Consider the following 24,601-nt stretch of genomic DNA (forward strand, 5'->3'; position numbering starts at 1 on the left):
ACCTACATTTGCAAATGGAACCAGTCTTCTTTAAAAAAAAAAAAACTGCCTTACATCCTGTGTTTAGATCAGGTTTGAATATAAATCACAGTGAAGTGTCTTTGATTTTTTTATTTCTATGAAATTTCTCAAATATCAACTTGGACTTTGTAAATGGAGCTGCTTGTTGTGTTTATACAAACTGCATGCAACTGATTTTCTAAATTACCTTCAGTTTTACATTAAATAAAATTTACCTTAGGAACATCCTTCTAAGAGCTAATTTAAATTTTGGTGCCACATGGCCTTAATTTTTCTTGAAGTGTATTTTTCTTGGCTTAACTTTTAAAGTTCTGGTTAAGATGAATTTTGCTGAATAATTAATTATCACGTTTTGCCTAGATATCCCCATGTTGCCTCATGTCCAAAAATATCTGAACTCTGTTCAGTATATAGAAGAGCTACAGAAGTTTGTGGAAGATGATAATTACAAGTAGGTTTGTATGTCTTTGTCCTCTCCTCCACCCTTTCCTCCCCTGGTCCTTATGTCTCTAGATCCTACACATAGTACAATGCAGATGCCTAATCCAGCCGTACCTTTACAATGGTTAAAGGTATCGGCATGTATTTCTTTTCAATCACTTGATGTGATTGAGCCAGTATGCAAATACATCTGCAAGTCTGTCCTTTTATTTAAAAATCATTTATCTTTCTCAAGTTGTTGAGAACCAATGCTTGATCTAGTTTAAATTTCTTCCTTTCTCTCCATACTGAAGTGCTGGATCTCTTTGGATCTACCTTTTAGTAGACTGAAAAATTAATGCAACAGTCTACAAAGAGAGAGATTACTCCTTTTTTAATAGTAATTTTTGACACATCTTTGAGCTTGTTTTCAAAAAGTATTTTGTGGATTGAGAGAATATTGAACCTTCTCATCTCTGGTTTAGAGACGTATTTGTCCAATATAACACCATGCTTACCCTTTTCTCTTATTATAGCAAGTGCTTTATTAAAGATTTTTAAAAATCACATTTAGTATACAGCTATCCATTTCCTTCTCTGATTTCCACAGCACTGCCAAGGTGGGAGAGATTTTCTAATTATTAATACCCTTTTTATTTTTCAGTGGTATGCTATGTGTTCTTGTTTTGTTGTTTTCCAGAGATGGGAAGATAAAGAGCTTATTTTTCTTGAGGCTTCTCATGTTTATTTTAGCTTCCTTTGTTATTTAAAAAAAATTTGTTTTTTTGCTTAGCTTTATCATGCCAGTTGTTTCCAAACTTGTCAACTTAACTTTGTGTCTTTTACAAATATTTTTTTCTAGTAAAAGATCGTATTTTTAAAGCTTATCAAATTGAAAGACTAGGTTGTTTTCTTTTCTCATATGACAGGGATTATCAACTACCTTGTTCCATAAGTTTCAGCAGTTTTGGGGGAATTCTTCAGAATAGAATTAGTACCAACAAGAGCCTAGAAATTCTGAAGAGCATCTAGAAATAATTTTCCTTCAAACATGAAATATATTAAGACACTATGGATGCATACTTAACTTACCTCAAATTTTATTAATGTTTAAAAACATTATTTCCTTCATTGCAATCTGTTCCCTCACACCATAGTATTCCACTTGGGTTTCTATATCAAGTTCTGTTTTACAGAAAGTTTTTACGTGGTAATTTATGTGAAAATATATGAGGCCAGCAGATCAGCTTAGTAGAGTTGCTTCACAGATCTGTTGTTGCTCTAGAGTTGTAAGTTTCTTGAGTTTGATAGCCTGTATCTTATATTTACCACTCTTTCTTCCGTCCAATTACTGACATAGCACAAAACCACTCATGTTTTGTCCAGAGAGGTGCCGAAGATTATCTTAAAACTCAAAATATGAAAAAGTAATTAAAAATGTCAATAGCTGGCTCAGAAACTTTACTGTATTTAAAACAAGTTAAACTATGCAGTATAAGTGACGTCTAAGAAATTAACTGCACGATTATAGCAGATGGCTCATTTTTACTCTGCCGAAAAGATGAAGTTAGCCACTTAAGCATTAAGTAATTTTAACTGTCTATAAACTGGCATATTTAAGACACCTTCATTTTTGTAGAAAAGCTGATGCTATTAATGTTTTGCTTTCAAGAATAGCTAGAATCAGAGCAGCTTTCCCATTATATTCATTTGAACAAATATTTATTAAGCTTTTCTTATAGATGAGCTATGGTGCTAGCTGCTGGGATTACAAAAATAAGATCTTGTTCTTCCATTTAGAAGCTCAGTCTAAATGCAAAGCACATTCACAAAATATGATCATAAAACAGTCCTAGAGTAAAGATATGTCCAGGATGCTATGGGAACATAGATAAGAGAGGATCTAACTCAGCTTTAAGTGGGAAAGAGAAGAGAAAAGAAACTTCAAGAGACAGTGTCAGCTGAGGCTTAATCTTAACAAGCAATGAGTAGGAATGAACTGCACACGAAGGGTAAGGAAAGGTGTTCCAAGGGTTGGAGTGGTCCCTGGAGTAGTGCGGAAAACAGTGTATTCACTTGGGGAACTACAAGTTACTTGGTGCTATTGTAGCATCATATGGGAGACTGAAGAAGATAGTTTTCCTAAAGATGAAGTTGCCTTGCATGAACCTACAAATTGAATGTTTTGAAGATCAGCCTTTTAAGTTAAGAGCCATTAAAATGATTAGTTATAAAGTTTTTATGATAAAAGAAATTTAAATAAAAATGACTGCTTATCCACAGGCCTCTGTTTTTGGCACCTTCATCTATATAGGCAGCCAGTATAGATACTACCAGTTAAGCGCATGTGTTCATCAGGATGAAAATCTTTTGAAGTTATTTCATTTTAGTACTGAACATAATTTTCTCAGTGAACTAGCATCACTGTTACTACGTTGTGTTTTGATTATGATACATACAGCTGACGTCCTGACTAGCCTTCATTGCTACGTCTGTGAGGATTCTTCTACTTTTTATACTACTGTCAGTTATCGGCTGCTACTGACAGCAGTGTGATTCACCCATAGCGTCCTTTCTGTTCCTTTCTACTTTGGGTCTGTGTTAGGAAATGGTAGTTATTTTGTTTACTTCTTTGTCTTTCACCTGCTAGACGGTAAGCTTCAGAAAGGCAGGGACACCACGTCTGCCATTGTCTGTTACGTTCCAGTGCTAAGAGCATAGTGCCCAACAAGAACAGGTGTTCAGTAACTTCTTATCAAATGAATGAATTCAGTATATTCAAAAGCCCAGGAAATTAAAGTAAGTTGCCCTGTAAAAAGTAAAAAAGCAAATTGATATGGTTAATCATACATCCATTCAATACATGCATTTTACACTGTCAAAGAATTGGGATATATCATATATAATTCCCTCTTAGGTTATCAAAGAAATAATAAGTTAATAATCTGTAATAGATTTATCATTATGAATTCACTTGCATTTTGCAATTTCATAAAAAATTCCAGTTGGTAGAAAGCTAAAAAGTAAAATGTATTAATTTTTCAGACAAATGCTTAGTAATAACAGGTTTTGTGGACTACACCAAAGTATTTTTTACAATTGCTGTAATGTCCTATTTCCTGAAATAGTTTCCTCTGGTAGGAATCATAATCTCTCTTTGCTGTGGAACTCAAAACTAGATATATTACCCTAAAGGGAACTTAAATACCAACTGATAAACTTTGATTTAGGACAGGGATTTATTTACCAGGAATTTTGCAAACAACCTTTTCACTTGTATAGATGTTTCTTTTGATAAGTTGGTTGGTTTTTTTGTTAGTTTTAAATAAGGAGTCTTTTAAATTTTCAATGCTACACAAACGATTAGCCCATCCAATAAAGTTTCTGGAAAGAATTTGCCTAATATATTTAGTAATATATGTGAAAGTTTCCTGAATTTAATTGTCAATGATCAGTATAATCTCAAGTTAAATCACTCTTTAGCTATTCATCAAATATCTTTAAATGTGAATTACTTAGGAACATTGGAGCAGTTTGGAGGAGTTTGTTTCTACATATGACTTTTTATTGTTTCTCCCCCACCCCCAGTAAGTACTTCCTAGAATAACCATAAAATCAGCTTTGTATGAAAGATATAGACATTAACAATTAAAGATTGCTCTTAAAAATACATACAACTGAGATTATTTCATTAAAACATTTTTAGTCTTTTGTGAGAAAATAATTTTAATATTATTTTTTCAAATGTTAACCACTTTATGTGTTTTGTTTCTTCTTAAAATTCAGGCTTTCATTAAAGATAGAACCAGGGACAAGCACACCTCGTTCTGCTGCTTCCAGGGAAGATTTAGTAGGTTAGTATACATAGTTTTCTCTCATTACCAAATAATAAATCAGATAACTTAACAAGAAAGATTATACTTCAAAGTAAATAGTCACTTAGCACTTAGCACATGCAAAAAAATGTTTGGTATTAAAATTCATCAGTTTTTTTTCCATGTGGGTTTTTGTTTTTCAATTAAAACGTTGTTACTTAATGGTATTGCTAATGTACAATCAGATGTGCCAACTAATCAAGGAAAATAGATAAAACAGAAAATAATGGGTATTTATGAATATCTGTTCTCTTTTTATTAAGAATACATTGTTCTATGCAATGAGGGTTGATTATATTAGAAATTTCTATGGTTTGAGTAGAAAAGTCTACTTTGAATAATTATAGAAGACAATTTTAATGCTTAATTTTTACAAAATTTCACTTTAATATTGGGTCAAGTACTGAAAATATGAAAAATTAGTCATATTCCCTTAATTTATGTGCATTGTAATGGGGATATTACATGTTTACCACACAATAACCAAAAATATAAAACTGAAGAGACTCATTTAAGGAAATCATTTATAAGTACCTTTTTAAAAATTCTAAATACAGACTTTGGCACCAAGCTTCATATTACTGTATATTGTAAAAACATTAGAAGGCCCATCCAATGAGGTGTAAAGGAAACAAGGGAGCAGGCCGTGACAGTATCTAGGGGAAGAGTATTCCAAGCAGAGGAAAACACTTCAATCTGCATCTCTTCAGTTTGCTTTTATTTTCACTGTTAAAGCAATGTTTTGGAAATATGTACACTTTTAAGTTCAATTTCTTTTATTCCTGTAAGCTTGAACGGTGCCAGTGTAGATTTAAATTCTAAGTTGAATGCTCGACCTGCTCTATACGTTCTTAAACTAAAAGTAAAAAAGCGATGTGTAAACTTAAGTGACTCAGAAGACCTGAGTGTTCAGACCAGTCTCATCGGTGATAAGAGATTCTGAGCCTCTCTCCTAATTCTGCTGCTTCATCTATAAATAGAGAAAATATTTATACTGCCTTCTTAGTGCAAGATGGAAATTACCAGATTCTGTATGTTTGGGGTTTTGTGTTTTAAGACTCAGAAGACAAATATTTCTCATGTTCAGTCAATTAAATATAATTAGCATTAATATTATCTTAAAATTTAAACCACATTTTTTATTTTATATCAATGGATCAGAAATAAAACAATCTTTTGAAATTGTTTGGAAATTTCTCATTCTCTCTCTCTGTTTCTGATTTAACTGTTAGGTCCTGAAGTAGGAGCATCTCCACAAAGTGGAAGAAAAAGTGTGGCAGCTGAAGGAGCCTTGCTACCACAGACACCGCCATCCCCCCGGAACCTGATTCCACATGGACATAGGAAGTGCCATAGCTTGGGTTATAAGTCAGCATTTTTAATTCTTTCAAATTTTTTAAGTTGTTTCTAGTTGGATTTATTTCCTGTTTTACTAAACAGAAATATAGGATGTTTGCATAGTTTTATTTGTATAACAGTACCCTTTTTCTGATTCGGTAAAATATCTTGTTTGCCTAAAAATATTTATTTCTTCCTTTAACTTAATTTGGAAATGAACTTCACCCAGTAGTGCCTTCACATTTAGGGGAGATAAATATACCATATTACAGAGCATTATCATAAATAAAATCAGGAAAGCAATATACTATTTTCCTTGTAAATTATAACCTTTGTATCAAGATGTCATTGCTTGTCTTAACCATAAATTAAGGTCTAATAAAAATTATTATTTTTATTCCTCACTATGAAGAAAGGGAAACTGATGTTTTGTTTAACTTCATTAGCTTTCCAAGATTGTTTTCTCAAAACAAGACCCATAGTTCCCCTTTGCTAAGATTTTTGTGAAATTTTAATAGCTGTTTTTAAAAAGTGAACGTGAAAACAGGTTTTTAATGGACCTGTGACTCGAGAGATGAAATTAAAGTATTCTCTGTTACACAGGTAGATAAAATGTGGTTTTCTAAAAAAATATCCCTAAACAGTTTGAGGTTTTGTGGCAAAATCTGTGTCATCCTTAGCATAAGTATTCAGAAGTCAGTTCAGAATAGCAGGTAAATCTTTTATGTCCTGACTCTTTATATAAGAAAGAATATCTTTTATATCCTGAATTGGTAACAGTAACAAAAGATAATGAAAAATATTTTTCTTTTCCAGTTTCATTCATAAAATGAATACAGCAGAGTTTAAGAGTGCAACGTTCCCAAATGCAGGGCCAAGACATCTGTTAGATGACAGCGTCATGGAGCCCCACGCACCGTCTCGAGGGCAAGCTGAAAGCTCTACTCTTTCTAGTGGAATATCAATAGGTAAGGAATATTTCCCTAGTGGAATATCAGTAGGTGTAAAAGATTTTTAATGAAACTCAACTGAAAAAAAGTCATTAACCCTACTACAAATAAAGAAAATTTGACATAAGCAAAGTAGCAGTTAGATACAGGATCATCTTACCAGTAGCTACTGAAGTTAGTAATTCATGATGGTTTAAAAAGTACTGGATGTTTTTAACTCTGAAAGGGGAGGCGTTTGAGGAATGGTGGGAAAAGAATGTGGGCTGGTTGATTGGTCACTGAATGCAGTTTGGATGCAGAAATGAAGGAAAGGTCTGAGTCAGGTTTGACTCAGATTCTGGATTAAGCAGCTAGTTAAGATGGTGGTGCTATTACAAAGGTAAACACTGGAAGAGCAACCATTTGAAGGTAGTTAAGTATTTGTGAAGGATGACTGTGTTTGGGAAATAAAGAATTCTGTTTTAGACATGTTTGGTCCATATGGAGTTGTCAGCTAGGTAATTGAATACATGAATCTGAAGCTCAGTGGGGTAAGTTCTGTACATGCAGATATAGGAGTTAGCATACTTAAAAGTATTTAAGCCATGGGACTGGTTGAGGTCACTTAGAGAGAGAGTTCAAATAAAGAAGAAGCATTCTAACATTTAAAGGCCTGATTAAATTATTTTTTTTAAAAAAAGAAGAGTAGGCTATCAAAGGAAACTACAAAAAAGGGACAAGTGAAATAGGGGTAACACCTGAGTGTGGTATCACAAAAGCCCAGTAGAGGAAATGCCAGGGGAAGTACTGAAAGTATCAATATCACATGGAAAAAAAAAGATGAGAGTGGAAGTTGATCAGTGGGTTTGGCAAAATAAAAGTCATTGGCGACCTTGATAAGAGTTGCTTCATAGAATAATGGGGGCAAAGCCCTGATTGGAATAGATGGGAGAATGAGAGGTGAGGAAATAGATACTGCCAGGAGGAGAGCAAGAACTCAGGACCATACTAGAAAAGAAATATGAGATTAAGAGAGGAGTCTGTTGGTTTTTACTTCGTAAACTTTTGTTTATTTTTTGAATCTTCTAAATGAACATTATTTCTTCAGATGATTAGAAAAATCTATATACAATGCTATTTTTATTTGTAAAAAAAATAAAGGAGGAAAACGTTCTCCTCTGTTTAAGAGCCAGGTTGCTTAAGGGCTAAGCCTATCATTGTTAATGTGATTATTTGAATATGAATGAACAGTCAGAAAAAAGTACAGGAGTTCATTTTCTTGAACATACTGACTTCCTTTACCTTTGAGAGTTTCAACCCTGGAAACGAAATTGCTTCAGAGCTTTCCAGCACCATTCAGGAGTTTTTTATTCTGAAGTTCCCCTATTTATAAATGCAAATTATTAAATGATGACAAAATTTACAAAGAAGATGACAAGTTAGCCACCTGAAATAACTATTTATCAATGCTATGACTTGCCTATCTGCAGGTATCAACCTCAATCTGAAAAAAGTACACAGAATAATTTTGCAAAAGAGAAAGGAAGAACTTTTTTCTGATTAAAAATTTGTTACACTTAATGGATGCCACTAAGGCAAGCACTAATAATTTTAAAAATTTTAAACTCTCAGTTAAGTGTATAGATAATATTTGGCTTTTTCCCATCATAAGTATTATAATGATAGTTATTGTTTAGCTTCTTTGTGGCTTTTACTTTCCATAGATGTTCTTTTGGTTACCACAAAATAATTATCTGGTTACTCTTTCTGTTACAGTTGGTGTCTCATCTTGGAGACCTTCCTTTTAGAATAGGGAAAAGTATTTTAATTCTTGGCTTTGTATTGATTTTTTAATTATTCTAAGGGTGTTAAGTAGATAAACAGTAAAAATTGTTACATCTCTCTTTATAAACAAAAGAACATTTGACATAGGCATTACATTCCAGGATTTTTTTTTTTGAAAGCTTTAACACCCTGAAAAGAAAGTAAGTCTATAACCATGGGTGGTAGGTGTTAATACAGACACAGGCGCACATGTGAAATTCATAATCACAAAATGTTTTTTTTCCTTCACTGTAAATATACATACAATATTAATTTATACCATGAGTGCTTTGAGAAAGTACTCTAGAGAAATTAACCAAGCTTGGGACGATGGCCTCTAACATTTCCTAATGTGGTATAGATGTCCCAGATAACATAAAGCAGTCTTGTCCATAGCTAAGAGAGTTTCATGCTCCTAGAAAATCTTAGATTTTCTACAAATAAGTCATATTGTAATTATGCTTAAATTTTCAGTCTGCAGTTACCACAAATCAAAAGATAATCTATAAAACCCTACCAACAAATTATCTCCAGTTTCTTATCTGAACCACACAACCCGAAAATTATCTGTTGTCTGTTAGTCAACTCTTCCAAGGATAGTACGTAGCTTGTGCCATTCTAAATACACAGAAGAGGTAGTAATCCATCACATATAATGGATACGTTATAGAATCAGAGTTTGAGTCTTGTAGGGAACACTGGTTGTGAAAGTCTGGTAGACAATTCAACTTGATATGTAAGAGACATGTTAATCATCAATTTTATTAAGAGGCAGATTATCTTTAAAGTACCTTTAAAATCAATTGAGGCTGCATTATACTCTCCAAATTCATTCTCCTTAGTTTTTTCTTTAGTGAATTTAAAACTTTCTTTTCACTGATATTCTGGCCAAAGAGAAAGTTTTTACAATTTACATAGCACCAAAATATTTTTTTTTCTTAACTTAGGGATTCCATCCTCTTCTGCCTTGCATCTGAGGGCAAAAATTGAATTTTGTTAAGCTTTTTATGTTAGGGTACTAATGAATTTTAAAAGGAATGCAAAAGGAAAGAAGTGTGCCATGAACCTCTAAAAATTTCACAATTACATTGGTCTTAAGTTATGATAAACCATATAAGAAGGAAAAATTTTGTGTTTATGTGCATTCTCTGATGGTAGGAAAATTATTTATTAATAACAATGAATTTGAGCTATAAGTAGACATCAAAAATGTTTTATGCCATTTTGTTATTTTAGGTAGTGCTGTCAGCTGCATTCCAAAATATTACAAAATAAATCTAGCAGCAGTAATATTAGAATAAAGGATTAATCCACAAATAACATGATTGATCCACAAATAACATGATTGTCATTTTATGAGCACAGTTTTATTTTTAAAATATAAAATTCAACTGTAATTTTGATTTTTTAAAAATAGGATAACTTTTTATTTCAGGTAGTAGTGATGGTTCTGAACTAAGTGAAGAGACCTCATGGCCTGCTTTTGAAAGGTAAGAAAAATTGTCCAGTTGAACTGCTTTGAGTTTATTTTTTCTGCCTTAAAGTATATGATAATAATGAATTTTAAGAGATAACATTCATTACATATCTCTAAGGAACTATTTAGGCTTCTTGCTGGTGACATAAATTAGAAGTTGATATTTAAGACAAATTAAGTTTAATCTACTAAAAATATGGTTTTTTGGTGACTTGACACAGGTATTTGAATGTTAGTACATTTTACATAAAATTTAAAAATAATAACCAATCATAGTCAAGTTACCTACTTCTGTATTCAAAAGTAAAATTCTTGTCCTAAATTCTGGTTCATTTAAATAATTTTAAGGCTTTTGGTAAGTGGAATGATCAACTTCATTCTCTTCTCCTTTGTCAAGGGCAAAGTGACTTAGTAAATTTTAAATTATAAGCAAAGAAGCTTGAATTTAAATTGTCATTAACTCAAAGTTTTCACAGAGCACACAGATTTATACTGAAATACTGTTAAACCGTGCTCCCTTCTGTCTTTATTGCTTTAAGCTATAAAGGCCATCATCTGCCTGCAGCAAATAAAATGCTGTATTATTAGTCTTCCAATGTAAGATCTCCTTTAAAATACAGCCAAATGGTGCAAATAATTGCCATTTACTTAATGTCCATTAGTACTTTTATGTTGTCTTTGACCATTTCAGTTCTACCGTTTTCATACTTACAAGATGCTTGACTCTTGACAAAAATGATTGCTCCCTTTTGTATATAAACTGAGTAAGCTTCTAAGCAACAAGAGTCATTTAGATTGAATTTTGAACATCATATTAAAATTGATGGAGCTGAAAATACTTAGTTACCTAACTCCCTATCAGTTATCTTTAAATAGAAAGCAATTATACTAACTGTACATTTGAAATTAAACTGTATTAGATAGAATTAATTTCATGCTGTTTAATTTTATAATTATATCCTTGTTCTTGATGAAAATTCAAAAAAATTTCTCACCATTATGTTATTAAGCTTTTACTTATTAGTAAGCCCAGCATTTCAAAATACTTTTGATCCTTTCTACTACTCCAATTACCAATGTTCTGAAGTTGTCTTTGTTTTGGGGGATTCTTAAAATTTTCTTTTTGCACATAATTTCTCTTTCAGCTTTTGCATTCAGTCTTTATTTGGGGTTGCCTGAAACAGGAAAAACATAAGAGTTGTCTTTAGCATGCTTTCTGTATAAATTGTCATAGCATTCTTACCCTCTGTAAAGAGCATACATAATACCATCAGAATGTTGGTTATAAAGTATATTATAATCTTTAGATTAAAAATATTGATAAACAAAATTGTTTCTCAGATTGCATGAGTTATGAGTAACCAGGATGCTATTGTGTTAAATAATCTGTTCTCATCCAGCAGGTTACTTTTGAAGACAGTATTTAATGGTGTTACCTTCGTATCTCAAAACAGTATTTTTCTTTTATGACGAATGTTTTACTTTGCAGACATTTGCAGCTACTAATGTATGTGTGCTAAGTTTAAATCAGTGGCTCTTGGAACATTTTGAGAGCAAATTAGGTCTTCCCAGCAAGATTCAGACATGAAATAATAAAAAGTGAATAAAGAACTAGGATTTAAAATACTGTTTGTGGATAGTGAACTTGAAAATAGTATACTGAGTGTTAAACATCCCATTTTCTGTTCTTATTTCCTAGAGAGACCCCAAATATATTGCTGCTTAAGTTGTTAAAATAATGCTTTTTGTTTTAAATATCATTTATCAATAGTGCTACTCTTGACTTTTCCTAGGCAAAGAAGTGTCAGTGTTTCTGTGTGTGTGTGTGTTTATTTCCTTTGTTAAGTATTACATGCCATTTTGGATAAATATTAACTCACACCATTTTTATCATTTATTGGCTTTATCATTTGTTAATTTCAGTTGATGTGGAAATAATATAATGCCTTTATTTGTTACTCAGGTCATCTCTTTTATTAGTTTTCTTAGATTTAATATAAAGGCTAGACAGGAAAAGAAGGTGTTCAGGCACATTAACTTTAAGTTATCAGGCCACATTGCTTTTAGGTGCCTTCATAGGGACATAAAATAAAAGTGAGTTATTTTTACAAATCCACCTATCATATTTAAACTGGAATCTAAGAACAGTAAACACAAAAGTATTTTTACAGTGTTTTTCAAGTTTTAATAGTATTAATTAAAATAATCTTTATTTTAGCAGACTTGTGAAAGCAAATGTATATATAAATGTGTGGTACATAATAACCACCTATAAGTACTTCCAGAATCAATAGTAGAAGAAAAAATTTTATGAAATCTATGCTGCTGCATGCTTTAAAAAAAATCAGGAACAATCACATACTATCCTTTTGTAGGATTCAGAAAGATGTATTACACAAAGAAATTACTGTTTTGTCTTAGGTATTGATATGATTGTGTGAACAAAAGTATATGTAATATATATACAATATATAATGGAATCCAACAGGAACAGATTATACCATTCTCTCGGCCCGATGACACAAGTGGCACGAAATGGCTATCGAAGCCACATGAAGGCCAGCAGGTACCTTCCCCTGCATTCAGGGGCCACACAGCTCTCCTCTGGTGTTGGTGATTGGTTTACATGGGTGTGGTCTGTCACACTATTTCTATTCTTTCTCAACTAATTGATTTAAACTAAAAAAAATGTCCGGGAAAACTTTCTTTTCCAAGGTTTAATCTAGAGATAAATTTGAGCTATTCTTTCTGATCCCACAGTGCTAATTGCTAAAACTTGCATCTTCAGGTCACATTTTAAAAATAATTCCAACTTCATAGCCTTTTCATTGCACAGATCTTTCTCACGCTGCTAGTTATGGGGTGAGCAATACAGAAATCCAATTGTTATCAAAGGCTACAACCAAAGCATTTACTCTGCTAGGAAGCCTATATTCAATTTGTCTTTCTTAAGAATTTGTCAAATAAAATAAATTCAGGTCCTGAATTTAGACAAGTCTGTATTATTAAATAATGTTTGTATATTTAAATCCATGTTATGCAGTTGTTCATCTAGTTAAACCAGGTCTCTTTCACTGTGTTAGCTGCTGAAGAAAATAAGGATGGCAGATTGACTGGGGGCTGGAGGTTATTGGTAATGGGAATCAACCAATTCATAAAAAAATAAAAAGCCAACATTAGAAGTGAACTTTATTCCGTTTGATGGTGTCTAATCTCCTTGTGTATACCTTCCTGAATATCAATAATTCTAGCATGAAATTTCTAGTAGTTTCTAGGTTTTTAAGCCTCCATGAAGACACCTAAATAATCATAAAGGATAAACTGGCAAACTTCAATTTTCTTCACTCTTGTAGGATTCTGCTGCTCATGTCAGATCACCAGAGAATGACCGATGTTTGCTAGTGTATATGTTTTAATTGACATATGTATAAAGTACTCTTGTCTTAATATAGGACCTTAAATCAGTTGGGAAACTATATAAATGATTGTCATTGTGTGATAGTTTTCTTAAAATGTATGAAAAGCAAGTCTTGAGTTTTTGACACATTCCTTTCTTGGAGAGCTGTTCGGCTATATTGAAATGCTTAAGCATGGACAGCATTTAAATATCATTAAAATTTATTCCAGAAAGCCAGTTTTTTAAATATGTCATTATTGCCTTTATTATTTTCTTTCACCTGTTTTAGAATTAAGTGTGGGTTTTCTCTCATCCTCTTTTTGAGCGTCTGCTATTTTTGACTTTTATATGGTTAAATACTTTTAACAAATAGAATCTTCATTTTTCCTACCAGGACTTACAGTTTCTAATGGGCAGGAAAAGTTTATAGCAATGATGCAGTGTGGCATATTAAGAAGAAAAAGTCTTAAATACTTAATTTAATCTTTGCTAAAGTGAATTATTCTATTATTCTTTCTAAATTGTACTTGTTCAAATATGTAATAAAGTGTGTTTTTTAACCATCTTCCGACATGAATATCTTCCTGATTACCTTTTGTGACAGCTTAATAAAAAATTTCATATCAATAAACCTTTATAATTGTCAATGTCTTCTCATTCTGAATACAGTACCAAAATTTTAAAATTAAGAGTAATTTCACTTAAGTACCTATTTGATAACAAAGTAAATGAAAGCTCTTACATGGTCTTTTCTTCATTTCATTATTACAGTTCTGCAGAATCAGAAGATTTAGCAGTCCATTTGTATCCAGGAGCTGTTACTATTCAAGGTGTTCTCAAGAGAAAAACTTTATTAAAAGAAGGCAAAAAGCCTACAGTAAGATTTTATTATATTTTAATATACCTCTAAAAGTAGGCAAATGTCTAGGACCATGAAAAATATGAAGACAATTGAAAATTATTTCAGTACACTTGAAATAATTTAAAATACACATTGCCTCACCATGTTTTTTAATGTAGGTTTCAATTAAGGCATATATTTAGGGTGCTTAAATCAAGGTATTCTGGACTTTCCTTTACCCTATAATATAGTTCTTATATTTCATGTGGGACCCAAAGCTTATTCTTCCCCACCAGCAGCACAGTAGTTTAACTACTAAAGAAAGATGTTTTCACCTTGTCTCAAAAAGCAGTCATCTTATGTGGAATAAAATATTTGATACGTATATACACTTGAAGCTTTTGAAGAAATGAGATCTTAAAATGTAAAAATGGTTTTGTCTGAATAAGCTGATTTTGCTGCTTACATTGCAGTAAACCTCAGGCACATACAATCAAGCTACACTAGGCCAGCCAGTGAACTAAAAATAGCATATCAGTTGAGGCATTATCACACCTACTGTGTCCCAGATGCTAGAAATAGAGCAGCGAATGAGATGAGGGGATGTCCCTGCCTGATGGAGATGACATTTCAGTGAGGATCAACAGAACATAGGGCCTTACGATAAGGCGATGGGACGGAGAATGACTGGGTGAGTTGAGGAGAGACATTACCATAGCAAGGCGCTTGAGCTGAGATCCGAATGCGGAGGGTGAGCTGGCCCCATGAAGATCCTGAGTTCAGGAGACACAGTCTGTTCAGTGGAAGCATTGAAAGTGGAGGGGGTGGGAAAAGATGAAATAAGAGAAACGCTAGGGTTGCTTGATGATGTATTAGATGCAATGTATGAGAGAAAAAGGGAAACAAACGTAACTTCTGGGTTTCAGACTGAATTGGGTAAGTGTTGGGGACATTTATTGCAACAGAGTTTTTTTGAGAGGGGGTAGTCTCAGCTAAGTTCAGTTTGGTATGCTTATTAGATGTTTAAGTGAAGATATCATTTTGACTCTTTGAAAAATATAGTTCAGAAGTTCAGCGAAGAGGTTGTGGCCAGAGAGAGATTTGAGGATCATTAGAATACAGATAGTAATTGAAGTATGGACTGGATGAGATTGGTTATCTATGAAGAAAGTACGTCTGGGGAAGAAAAGAGGAATAAAACATTGTAGCATTAAAAGGTCTGTAGAAGAGTGTAGAAGAAACCACTGTTATCATAGAAGCCTAATAGAGTATTTTAAGATGAAAGGAGTAGCCAGCTGTGTCAGATTTTGCCAAGAAGTCGACTTAACAGAGGCTTTGGTGAAATGTCAGTAAACAGTGACCTTGAAGCAGCCACCTAACGAAAATAAATTGAGGGAAAAAATGGGCAAAATAGAAAAAGTCAGGAATAAGAGACACCTTGTGATAAATTACTCTGTGAAAAGGAGCAGAGAGATTTGATGGTATCTGAAGGGTCAGGGGATGGGTCAGGGGAGGAATCTTTGAAGGTGAGAGACTGGGAAGCCTCATTCATGTAATGGTGGCAGAGGGAGAGACATCACGATGCCATGGAAAGAGGAGTAAATTGCAAAAGTAGATTCCTTGAAAAAGCAAGAGATAGTGGGAATCTAGGGCAAAAAAGAGTTGATTTCTCCTTTTATAGAAGCAGAGTTAATTATTCCATTGTAACAGGAAAAAAGGCTCAGTTTGTGGGTCTACAAACAGGTACCGAGATGGGATTGGTCTGCAAAGATAATGTCGTCCTCACCAGATTTCATCTGTTTTTCTCTAGGAACTAAGCAGTGATATCATTAGGGGGTGGAATATGAGAATTTTGAGGAGAAGGTATGAAATTGTGTCTCCTGGGAGAGTATAATGACTTGACTGGGTGAAAGTCAAGTATTACTACTCTCCTTTTGAGATCGGTAGCCATAATTTTATCAGTTGGCACAATTATTCTCCAGCCATATTCAGTAGCTCTGATGGTGCTAAGTTATCAGATGGTTAGATTAAACTAGGTTAGATTTACATCAGGAGAGAGGGGCAGTGAGATAAAAGTATTTGGAAGGGAATGAGTATAAAGTGGTGGACCAAGTATACTGGCTAAATATAAAGGAAGGGGGAGGATATGGGATGGCAGGCTGTGGCAATACTAGATAATATTAAAAGTTGATAGCATTCTTGACTAGATGAATAATTATCTGAATGGAAGTACTATATAATACAGTAGGTGGAAGTGATGGGAATTTTGGAGATAAAGATTTCAGAGGAGACTCAACTCTAAGGCTAAGGTGGCTGAAGTGGAATGGCACTGAAGGTCAGCAGCACTAAGGAAAACCCGAAGCCAGGAGCATTTCAGTGACCATCCGTTTGTCCTCTCCAGGTGGCATCGTGGACAAAGTACTGGGCAGCCTTGTGTGGGACACAACTTTTTTACTACGCTGCCAAATCTCTAAAGGCCACAGAAAGAAAACATGTGAGTATTCTTCCTCAGGGTTGTTGGCTTAGTTTCACAACCACTTCATGGTCATAAAGGAAGTAGACCGAATGGAATGCAGTGGTTTGCTTTTTCCCTCCATGTTCTAATTCTCCATATTCAGATCCACTTCTGTATAGGAGTGCTGTAATGGAATTATTTTATTTAGTAAGACCATTCCAAAGAAAGTCTTGGAATAACATCAATATTTTGAAGTTTCTATTTTGAACGCTGTTTTTCCATTACAGAACTGTACATTACAAGTATCTATCTTTGGCATCAAAGCTTTCCCAAACCTGGGTTTCTTGCTCAGAACCTGGTTGAAAATCAATTGCCCTGGAGTTGTGGTTCCTAGTCTGTAAAAGATAAAAAATTGGGACCATCATGTAAAGTTCTTCTACCTCAATCTCTGAGTAATTTTCCCAACCATGAGGAGTGATAATAGTCCTGTGCTTACTATGGTCCACTTTTTTGTGCTTCATATTACTTAAAAGAAGCCTCTCCATGCTCTTTTCTCCCAAATGTAGGGTCTTCCTTATAGATCTTTTTTGCATGCAGTTTTCTTTTTATATGCCAGTGATACAGTCTTTGAAAGGAAGAATATTCTATGTTGTATTAATACAACACCTTTGAGAGGAATTTCATTTTTAAATCATGTATTTTGGGGGTGAATTAAGTAGTTTACCATACTGAGAAAAGGTAAGCCACTAAAAAATAAGTCCCTTTGCTACTTATAAATTACTGTAACCTTGCATAATAGGGAAGCACTTCTTTATTCTCACAGTTTCAGCCCATCAAATCAGAGGTATAGAATACATTTTTGGTTTAAGTGAATGTGGGAGAAGCCATAAGGTAGCATTATCTTCCTTCCTTATTAGCCATAACCACAACATGTCACTGTCCTGAATTTCACATTAATCATTGATTTGCTTTGCTTTAAAGTTTACCATATATGTTTTCTTAAATACATTGCTTCATTTTTTAACTGTTCCTGAAAGGAATCACAAAAATTCTTAAGCACTGGCTTTTTTGCTCACTGTCATAATTATTTAGATAATAGCCCTCACATTGAGGTAAAAGACAATTTTTTGTATTCTCATCAAATTAAATATTATGCCCACGTACCCAACAAAGTTATACAGATTAGTTTCACTAGAACATTTTGCAGAGTAATTGACTCTGGTGAGTATTGCTGTACTCCAAGTGGGGGAGAAGAGGTTGATAGAGTTGACTCTTCACAGAGCCACTCTGAGATACTTGGCTGGACTTCACTTAGTTGACAATTATAAAAAAGTAGCTATTCAAAATAAACTCTTTTGTTTTTTCCTAAGTTTACTTAGAAACCAAATTAGAGTATTGATAAGATAATTGAGTTGGTCATCTAATGCATATGTTAAATGTCTCTCTGTGTTTGGCATTACTGCTTACACATGGAGAATTAATAACATGATAGTTTGGGTTTTTAATTATGAGATATATATGATAAACAATATATGTGACATATTTAGAAATAGAATATAGTGGATTGTGAGGAATTCACATTGACTACCAAAGCAATGGACTGTATACCTGATCTTTTTAAATTAAAACTGTCAAGACTCCATAAAGATTGATAAGAATACAATAGAGGATAGAGAGAGACAGGTCCATGTTTATATTTAGTATCAATTTTAGGATAGAAGAAATAGGGCACAGAACTAAAAGCAATGAAGGAAATCATTTTCACACAAAATTAAAATATAAATTGGAAGATAATATTGACTATATGTAAACAACAGATAAAAGATTAAAATCTGTTATGTAAATACAGCACCACCTATTGTACTGTTCTTGCCAAAAATTTAACATGAATCTAATATGGGCAAATAATCAAATCCAGATAGTGGGACGTTTTCTGCAAGACAACTGACGTGGATGCTGAAGACCCAAATTTGGCAGATGGAGGGGATAGGGGAGAGCTCTTCCAAATTGAAAGAAACTAAAGACTCTTGACAACTAAGTGAACTGTATGTACTGTGGTTGAATCCTAGAGGGAATTTTTTTTTTAAACCTACAGCTATAAAGGTCATAGTTGGGACACTGAAGAAATTTTAATACAGACTTCATATGATTGTGTCAGTTAAATTTCTTAGATATGATACACTGATTGCATAGGAATATATTCTTAGGAGATACATAATGAAATTATTTAGAGTTCAGTGTCATGATGTCTCTAACTCATTTAAATGCAAAGAGATCAAGCAAATGCAAAATATAGATATATGAGTAATCATTGTAGAATTCTTTCAATTTCTCTAGTTTCAACCTTTCAAAATTAAAATCTGGAGGAGAAAAAAGTCACTAATAAAAATAGAACTGTTTATATATGTCAATAAATGCAGAAGGAAGCATCTAGAAGCCTACATACCTATAGTTTATTACTCTTTACTTCTTTTAAAAAAAAATAAGAAACAGAGTAGGCTTTGGAAGACTGACTGGTGTGAGAGGGACTATTTTATGTCAGTATTTTTGAATGTTTTAAAATGAAAATATTCACTGTAAAAATATTTTTTAATGAATGTATATACATTGTAAAGACTTTTTGCAGATGAACTTGAACCTATCACTACATGGTAGTGAATAAACATTGTTTGATTAAATTTTTAAAATGAAGACTGCACCTGAAAAAGAGATCTGTAGTATATATAAAGACCTTCCACAACTCAGTAAGAATAAAACAATAGGAAAATGGAAAAGGGAAATAAATAGTAGATGAAATACAAATGGCTGGTAAGCATGAAAAGAAAATCATCCTCACTAAGTTAAAAAAGTGCAGATTAAAGAAGATGCTCTTTTTTTTTTGCTATTAGGCAAAAATTTACAGGATTAGTAATATAGCATTGGCCATGATATAGGGAAACAGGTTATCATCCACAGTTGGCAGGAGTTTAAACTGGTATTGTTTTTGTGGTGGGCAGTCCTAGTCAGTATTTAACTTAATAATTATCACAAGTTCCTTATCTGAGAGTCTGTCCTATGGAAATTCTTGAATATATCTATGGAAGAACATTCCTATAATGTTTATAATAGCAGAGATCTGAAAACTCAAAATACTTACCAATAAGGAAATATTGATAAGTGAAAACCACAAGTCAGAGTATAAATATACCCCCATTAGTCTATAAAAACCAGCAGGAACAGGAAAGTCTTTAGTGTAAATACATAGAAGTTTAGAGGGCTACGCCCCACAGTGATGAAGTCTAGGGAGTAGGGTGAGATCCGGCTGGCAGTCAGGGGACCTTTGCACTCTACGCTTCACTTCTCTGACATGAAGGGGTTTATATTTCTTGAGTTGATATTTTCTTTTTAATTGAAAAAAGAAGTAATTGAGGCAGAGGTTTTCAGGGTTAGGAAAAGAATATTAGAATACTTTGCTATCCACTTTGACATAAATTATAAACTGTCAATTCAGCAGATCTGCGGTTTTGCCAATTTCATTCTTCATAGTATTAAAAATCCCTAACTCCTTTAGCTTTCATGTTTGTAGTGCCCATGCTATTATTAAATAATGTGTTGCATTTATTCTTTCTCCAGTTTCTTTAAAACTGTGAAATACATAACATACAAAAGAATTCATGTTCATATGCATTTTAAGGAATAATAAATAAAATGAACAACCATGTAACTCCACACAGCATAAGAAACAAAACACTACTAGAACTATCCATGTCTTCCCAAATAGCATCCTCTTTCTTATCAGCCATATGCACATCCTGTGTCACTATCCTGAATTTCATGTTAATCATTGCCTTATTTTTGTTTAGAATTTTACCATATATATATTTCCTTTACACATTGTTTCATTTTTTAATTGTACCTGAATGGTTTTACATATGTAGTCTTAAGTACTATCTTTTTTGCTTATTACTTTATTGAGATTCAACACCATCAATGCATGTAACTGTCATTTACTCCTTTTCACAATTAAATAGTCATTTTATGAATCTGCCATGAATTATTCATCATTCTACTGTTGATGGATATTCGGGTGGTTTCCAACTTTTTGCTGCACCAAACAATGGTGTTATAAATATTTTTCTGTATTTACCTAAGAGTACAAATGTTCAGCTTGCAAGAAAATTCCAAATTGATTTCCACACTCACAGTAGCATAATGAGGTTTTTCGTTGTTCCACAGCCTCACCATACTTACTGTCAGGCTTTTTAATTTTGGCTGACCTAGTAAGTATGAAATAATACCTTTGATTTCAGTTTATATACCCCTTATTTACTTAATGAGTTTGAAATTTTTTTCATGTTTATTGGTCATTCGTGTTTCTTCTGTAAAATGCTTGGATAAATATTTTGTCCAGCGGGTGGTATGTTTTCTCACTAATTGATAAAAGTTCTTTATGTATTGTGGTTACTAATCTATTAGAAGTTACGTGTTGCAGATATCTTCTTCCAGTTTGTTTGACTTGTTTTTTTCACCATCTTTGTGATGTCTTTTAGTGAAGAGCTCTTAATCTTAAAGTAATAAAATTTATCTTTTCCTTTATGGCTAACACTTTGAGTCATGTTTTGAAAATCCTCCTCTAACCTGAGATCATTAAGATCCTCTTCTGTATTTTCTGATGGACTTAAAATTTTGCATTTTGCCTTTAAATCATTGATCCACCTGGAGTCAGGGTGTGTGTGTGTGTGTAGAGATGTGATGTGAAGGAGATATTCATGAAATTCAGAAATCATTCTCATGATTTCTCTGTGGATAACTAATTTTCCTGACACCATTAATTGAACAGTTCATTCTTCCTTCACTCATCTGCAGAGCCTACTCTTATCATAAGAATTTGCATCTATATGCATGCATTGCTTTCTGCCTTTCCACTGCACTGTAACTCTGTCCCATCTCAACAGCTGATGGTCTCAATTACTGTAGCTTTGCAAGTCTTGATGAGTAGAAGGGCAAGTCCTTCCTAATTCTTCTTAAAGAGTGTCTTGGCAATTTCTCATCCTTTGCTCTTACACATAAATTTTAGAAGCAGCTTCTCAAGTTCCACATAAAACCGTACTGGAATTTTTATCAAAATAGCACTGAATCTATAGATGAATTTAGGGAGAATTGACATCCATACATCAGGCCTTCTTCATCTCATAGTATTTCTCCATTGGTTTAGGTCTTCTTGAATGTTTTTTTTTTTGGTGTTTTATTTTCCTTTGCAACTGTTTATTTTTTTTTTTAATTTTTTTGATTAAGGTATCATTGATATACACTCTTATGAAGGTTTCACAAGACAAACAATGTGGTTATTACATTCACCCTTATTATTGAGTCCCCTCCCATACCCCATTGCAGTCACTGTCCATCAGTGTAGTAAGGTGCCACAGAGTCCCTATTTGTCTTCTCTGAGCTGCACTGTCTTCCCTATGACCCCACACACACCATGTGCACCAATCATGATACCCCACAATCTCCTTCTCCCTCCCTCCCCACTGGCCCTCCCCAACCCCTTACCTTTCATAACCACTGGTCCCTTCTTGGAGTCTGTGAGTCTGCTGCTATTTTGCTCCTTCAGTTTTGCTTTGTTGTTATACTCTACACATGAGGGAAATCAACTTCTCAGATGCAAAGACATATGCACCCCTATGTTTATTGAAGCACTATTTACAATAGCCAAGATATGGAAGCAACCTAAGTGTCCATTAGATGATTGAATTAAGAAGATGCGGTACTTATACACAGTGGAATAATATTCAGCCATAAGAAAGAAACAAATCCTACCATTTGCAACAACATGGTGGAGCTAGAGGGTATTATGCTCAGTGAAATAAGTCAGGCAGAGAAAGACAAATACCAATGATTTCTTGAATGTCTTTTAACTGTTATACTTTCCTGCATGTATTTTGTTATGTATAGTCCTAAGTATCTTTCTTACAAAGGACTTTTATATTTTTAGTGTGTAAAATTACAGCTGACTTTCATATTGATCTTTTCTAAGTGTCCTTGCTAATCTTTCTTATTTATCTGGTAGATTTTGATGGATTTTCTATAGATAATATCATCTGCGAACAATGATATTTTTATTTCTTCCTCACCCTTATACCTTTTATTTCTTTTCTTTTCTTTTTTTTTTTTATCTCCGCTGACTAGGTCTTCCAGTTCAGTGTTGAATGGAAGTAGCAATGGTGGGCATCCATGTCTTGTTAGTGATTTTGAGAAGGTTTTTTTATTTAGCACTTTATCCTTGAGTATGTGTATTGCAGAGATTTGTTTGGGGTTTGTTTGGTTTCTTTTCCCTTTATCCTTTGTTTTGGTTTGGTTTTGTGTGGGGGTTTTGCTTGTTTGGTAGATACTCTATTGAACTAGAAAGTTCCCTTCTAGTCCTAAATTATCACAAGTATACATTATATTTTAGCAAATGATTTTGTTTTGCATCAGCTGGGTTGATCATTTTTTTCCCTTTTTATCTTTTAATGTGATTTATTTTAGTAATTTTTCTAAAGTTGAACTAACTTTGATTTCCTGAAATAAACCCAACTTAGTTGCATTAATTGATCTCTAACAATAAAATGGCCTCTCATTCTAGGGTAAATCCAATTTGTTCATCATGTACCAGCTTTTTTATATACTGATAGATTCAGTTTGCCAATATTCAATTTATTTTTTTTTTCATTTATGTTCATAACTGAGATTAACCTAATTTTCTGCTCTCTTTTAACAGCTCTTCTTTCATTACTAAAGTGTAACTTTCAAAAAAAAAAAACTAGAAAAGTAACAAGCATGCTAAAAGAGTATCTTTTTTTCCCCCCAGAAAAACAAGTAAGAGTATGTTAAGAATTGTCTGACAGCGCTGCTGGTATTATCAGTATATCTGAAATTTATACAGTTATATGTCAATTACATCTCAATAAAACTGGGTGGGGGAGAAGATAACACCTCTATTCAGATGCTAGTGTATGAATGGGTGAAGCCTAGCACAGGAAAAGGAAAAACCAATATAGATGAACTTATCATATCCACTAAGAGATCATGCTGTTTATGAGTGGAGACCAGGATAGTTAGGTCATAATAAAGAGGTAAAGCTGGGAAAGATCTGGAAAGTAGGAGACTAAAGAGGGCATGCCTAGTTAGAATTTAGTAGTAAAAGGCCCCCAACTGACCTGACCAGCATGAAATCAAATCTCATCACTCACTAGAAGAAACTAAAAATATGCTAACTCTTTAATTTTTGCTTAGGATGAACCACAAATTTTGTGTTTTCATTAATTATCTTATTATCTCTCAGTTCAAATCAACATCCAATAAGAATGTATCTGTAGTGGGATGGATGGTGATGATGGCTGATGATCCAGAACATCCAGATCTCTTCTTGCTGACGGACTCTGAGAAAGGTGAATCATTAGGATTACTCGGCTGGGAGGTACTGCATATAAATAACTTTCAGAAAGCCAAAGCCTACTTTAACTGGAATACTTGACCAGAAGGCATGTTTGTGTAGTTTTATCTCTTGAGAAATATTTGTCGTAATGATATCAGTGTTTTTAGATATCAATATCTATTAATTACTTATTTAATAACCCTATAAATAGGGTTATTTTCTTTGCTGAATGGTCATAAACTTGAGAGTAAAAGCTCAAATAATCTGTAAAGACCTAACAACCAGGAAAAGAGGGAGAGAAGGAGGGAATTTGAGAATATACAGGCCACTGTTACTTTAAATCTCAGAAATTCACCATATGTCATACCCATCATTCATACCCTGAAATAAATTGTTATTCTTAAGTTCTGAGTGGCAGAGATTTCCCTTAAATGATTTTTATTCCATTTCTTTTAATCAAATTAATTGGTTATTTGACTCAAGTCACTTTCCAAATTAGTACTATTTAAATACTTTGCTTACAATATATAGAGACATTATGAATCAAATTATTGGCTATGATTATATGAGTTTTTTAAATGGAGGAGAGAAGTTGGAGGGTGGCCCCTATACAGTCAGATCATACTCC

At 33.3% G+C, this 24,601-nt stretch overlaps 1 protein-coding gene across 4 annotated transcripts in view; it reads left to right on the top strand.

The window, feature by feature from the left end:
* RALGPS2 (Ral GEF with PH domain and SH3 binding motif 2) overlaps positions 1-24,601 on the top strand; it is a 338,606-nt gene that overhangs the window by 280,243 nt on the left and 33,762 nt on the right. For all 4 annotated transcript variants that reach the window (XM_073216813.1, XM_073216812.1, XM_073216814.1 and 1 more), the window contains 8 exons: positions 382-472; positions 4,228-4,295; positions 5,549-5,684; positions 6,471-6,622; positions 9,843-9,897; positions 14,053-14,158; positions 16,524-16,616; positions 23,881-23,986. In XM_073216813.1, the coding sequence (XP_073072914.1) occupies positions 382-472; positions 4,228-4,295; positions 5,549-5,684; positions 6,471-6,622; positions 9,843-9,897; positions 14,053-14,158; positions 16,524-16,616; positions 23,881-23,986 (807 nt within the window). The remainder of the gene's footprint in view (positions 1-381; positions 473-4,227; positions 4,296-5,548; positions 5,685-6,470; positions 6,623-9,842; positions 9,898-14,052; positions 14,159-16,523; positions 16,617-23,880; positions 23,987-24,601) is intronic.

The sequence above is a fragment of the Manis javanica genome, chromosome 11 (genome assembly GCF_040802235.1).
Source record: "Manis javanica isolate MJ-LG chromosome 11, MJ_LKY, whole genome shotgun sequence".
In the NCBI taxonomy this organism is placed as follows: domain Eukaryota; kingdom Metazoa; phylum Chordata; class Mammalia; order Pholidota; family Manidae; genus Manis; species Manis javanica.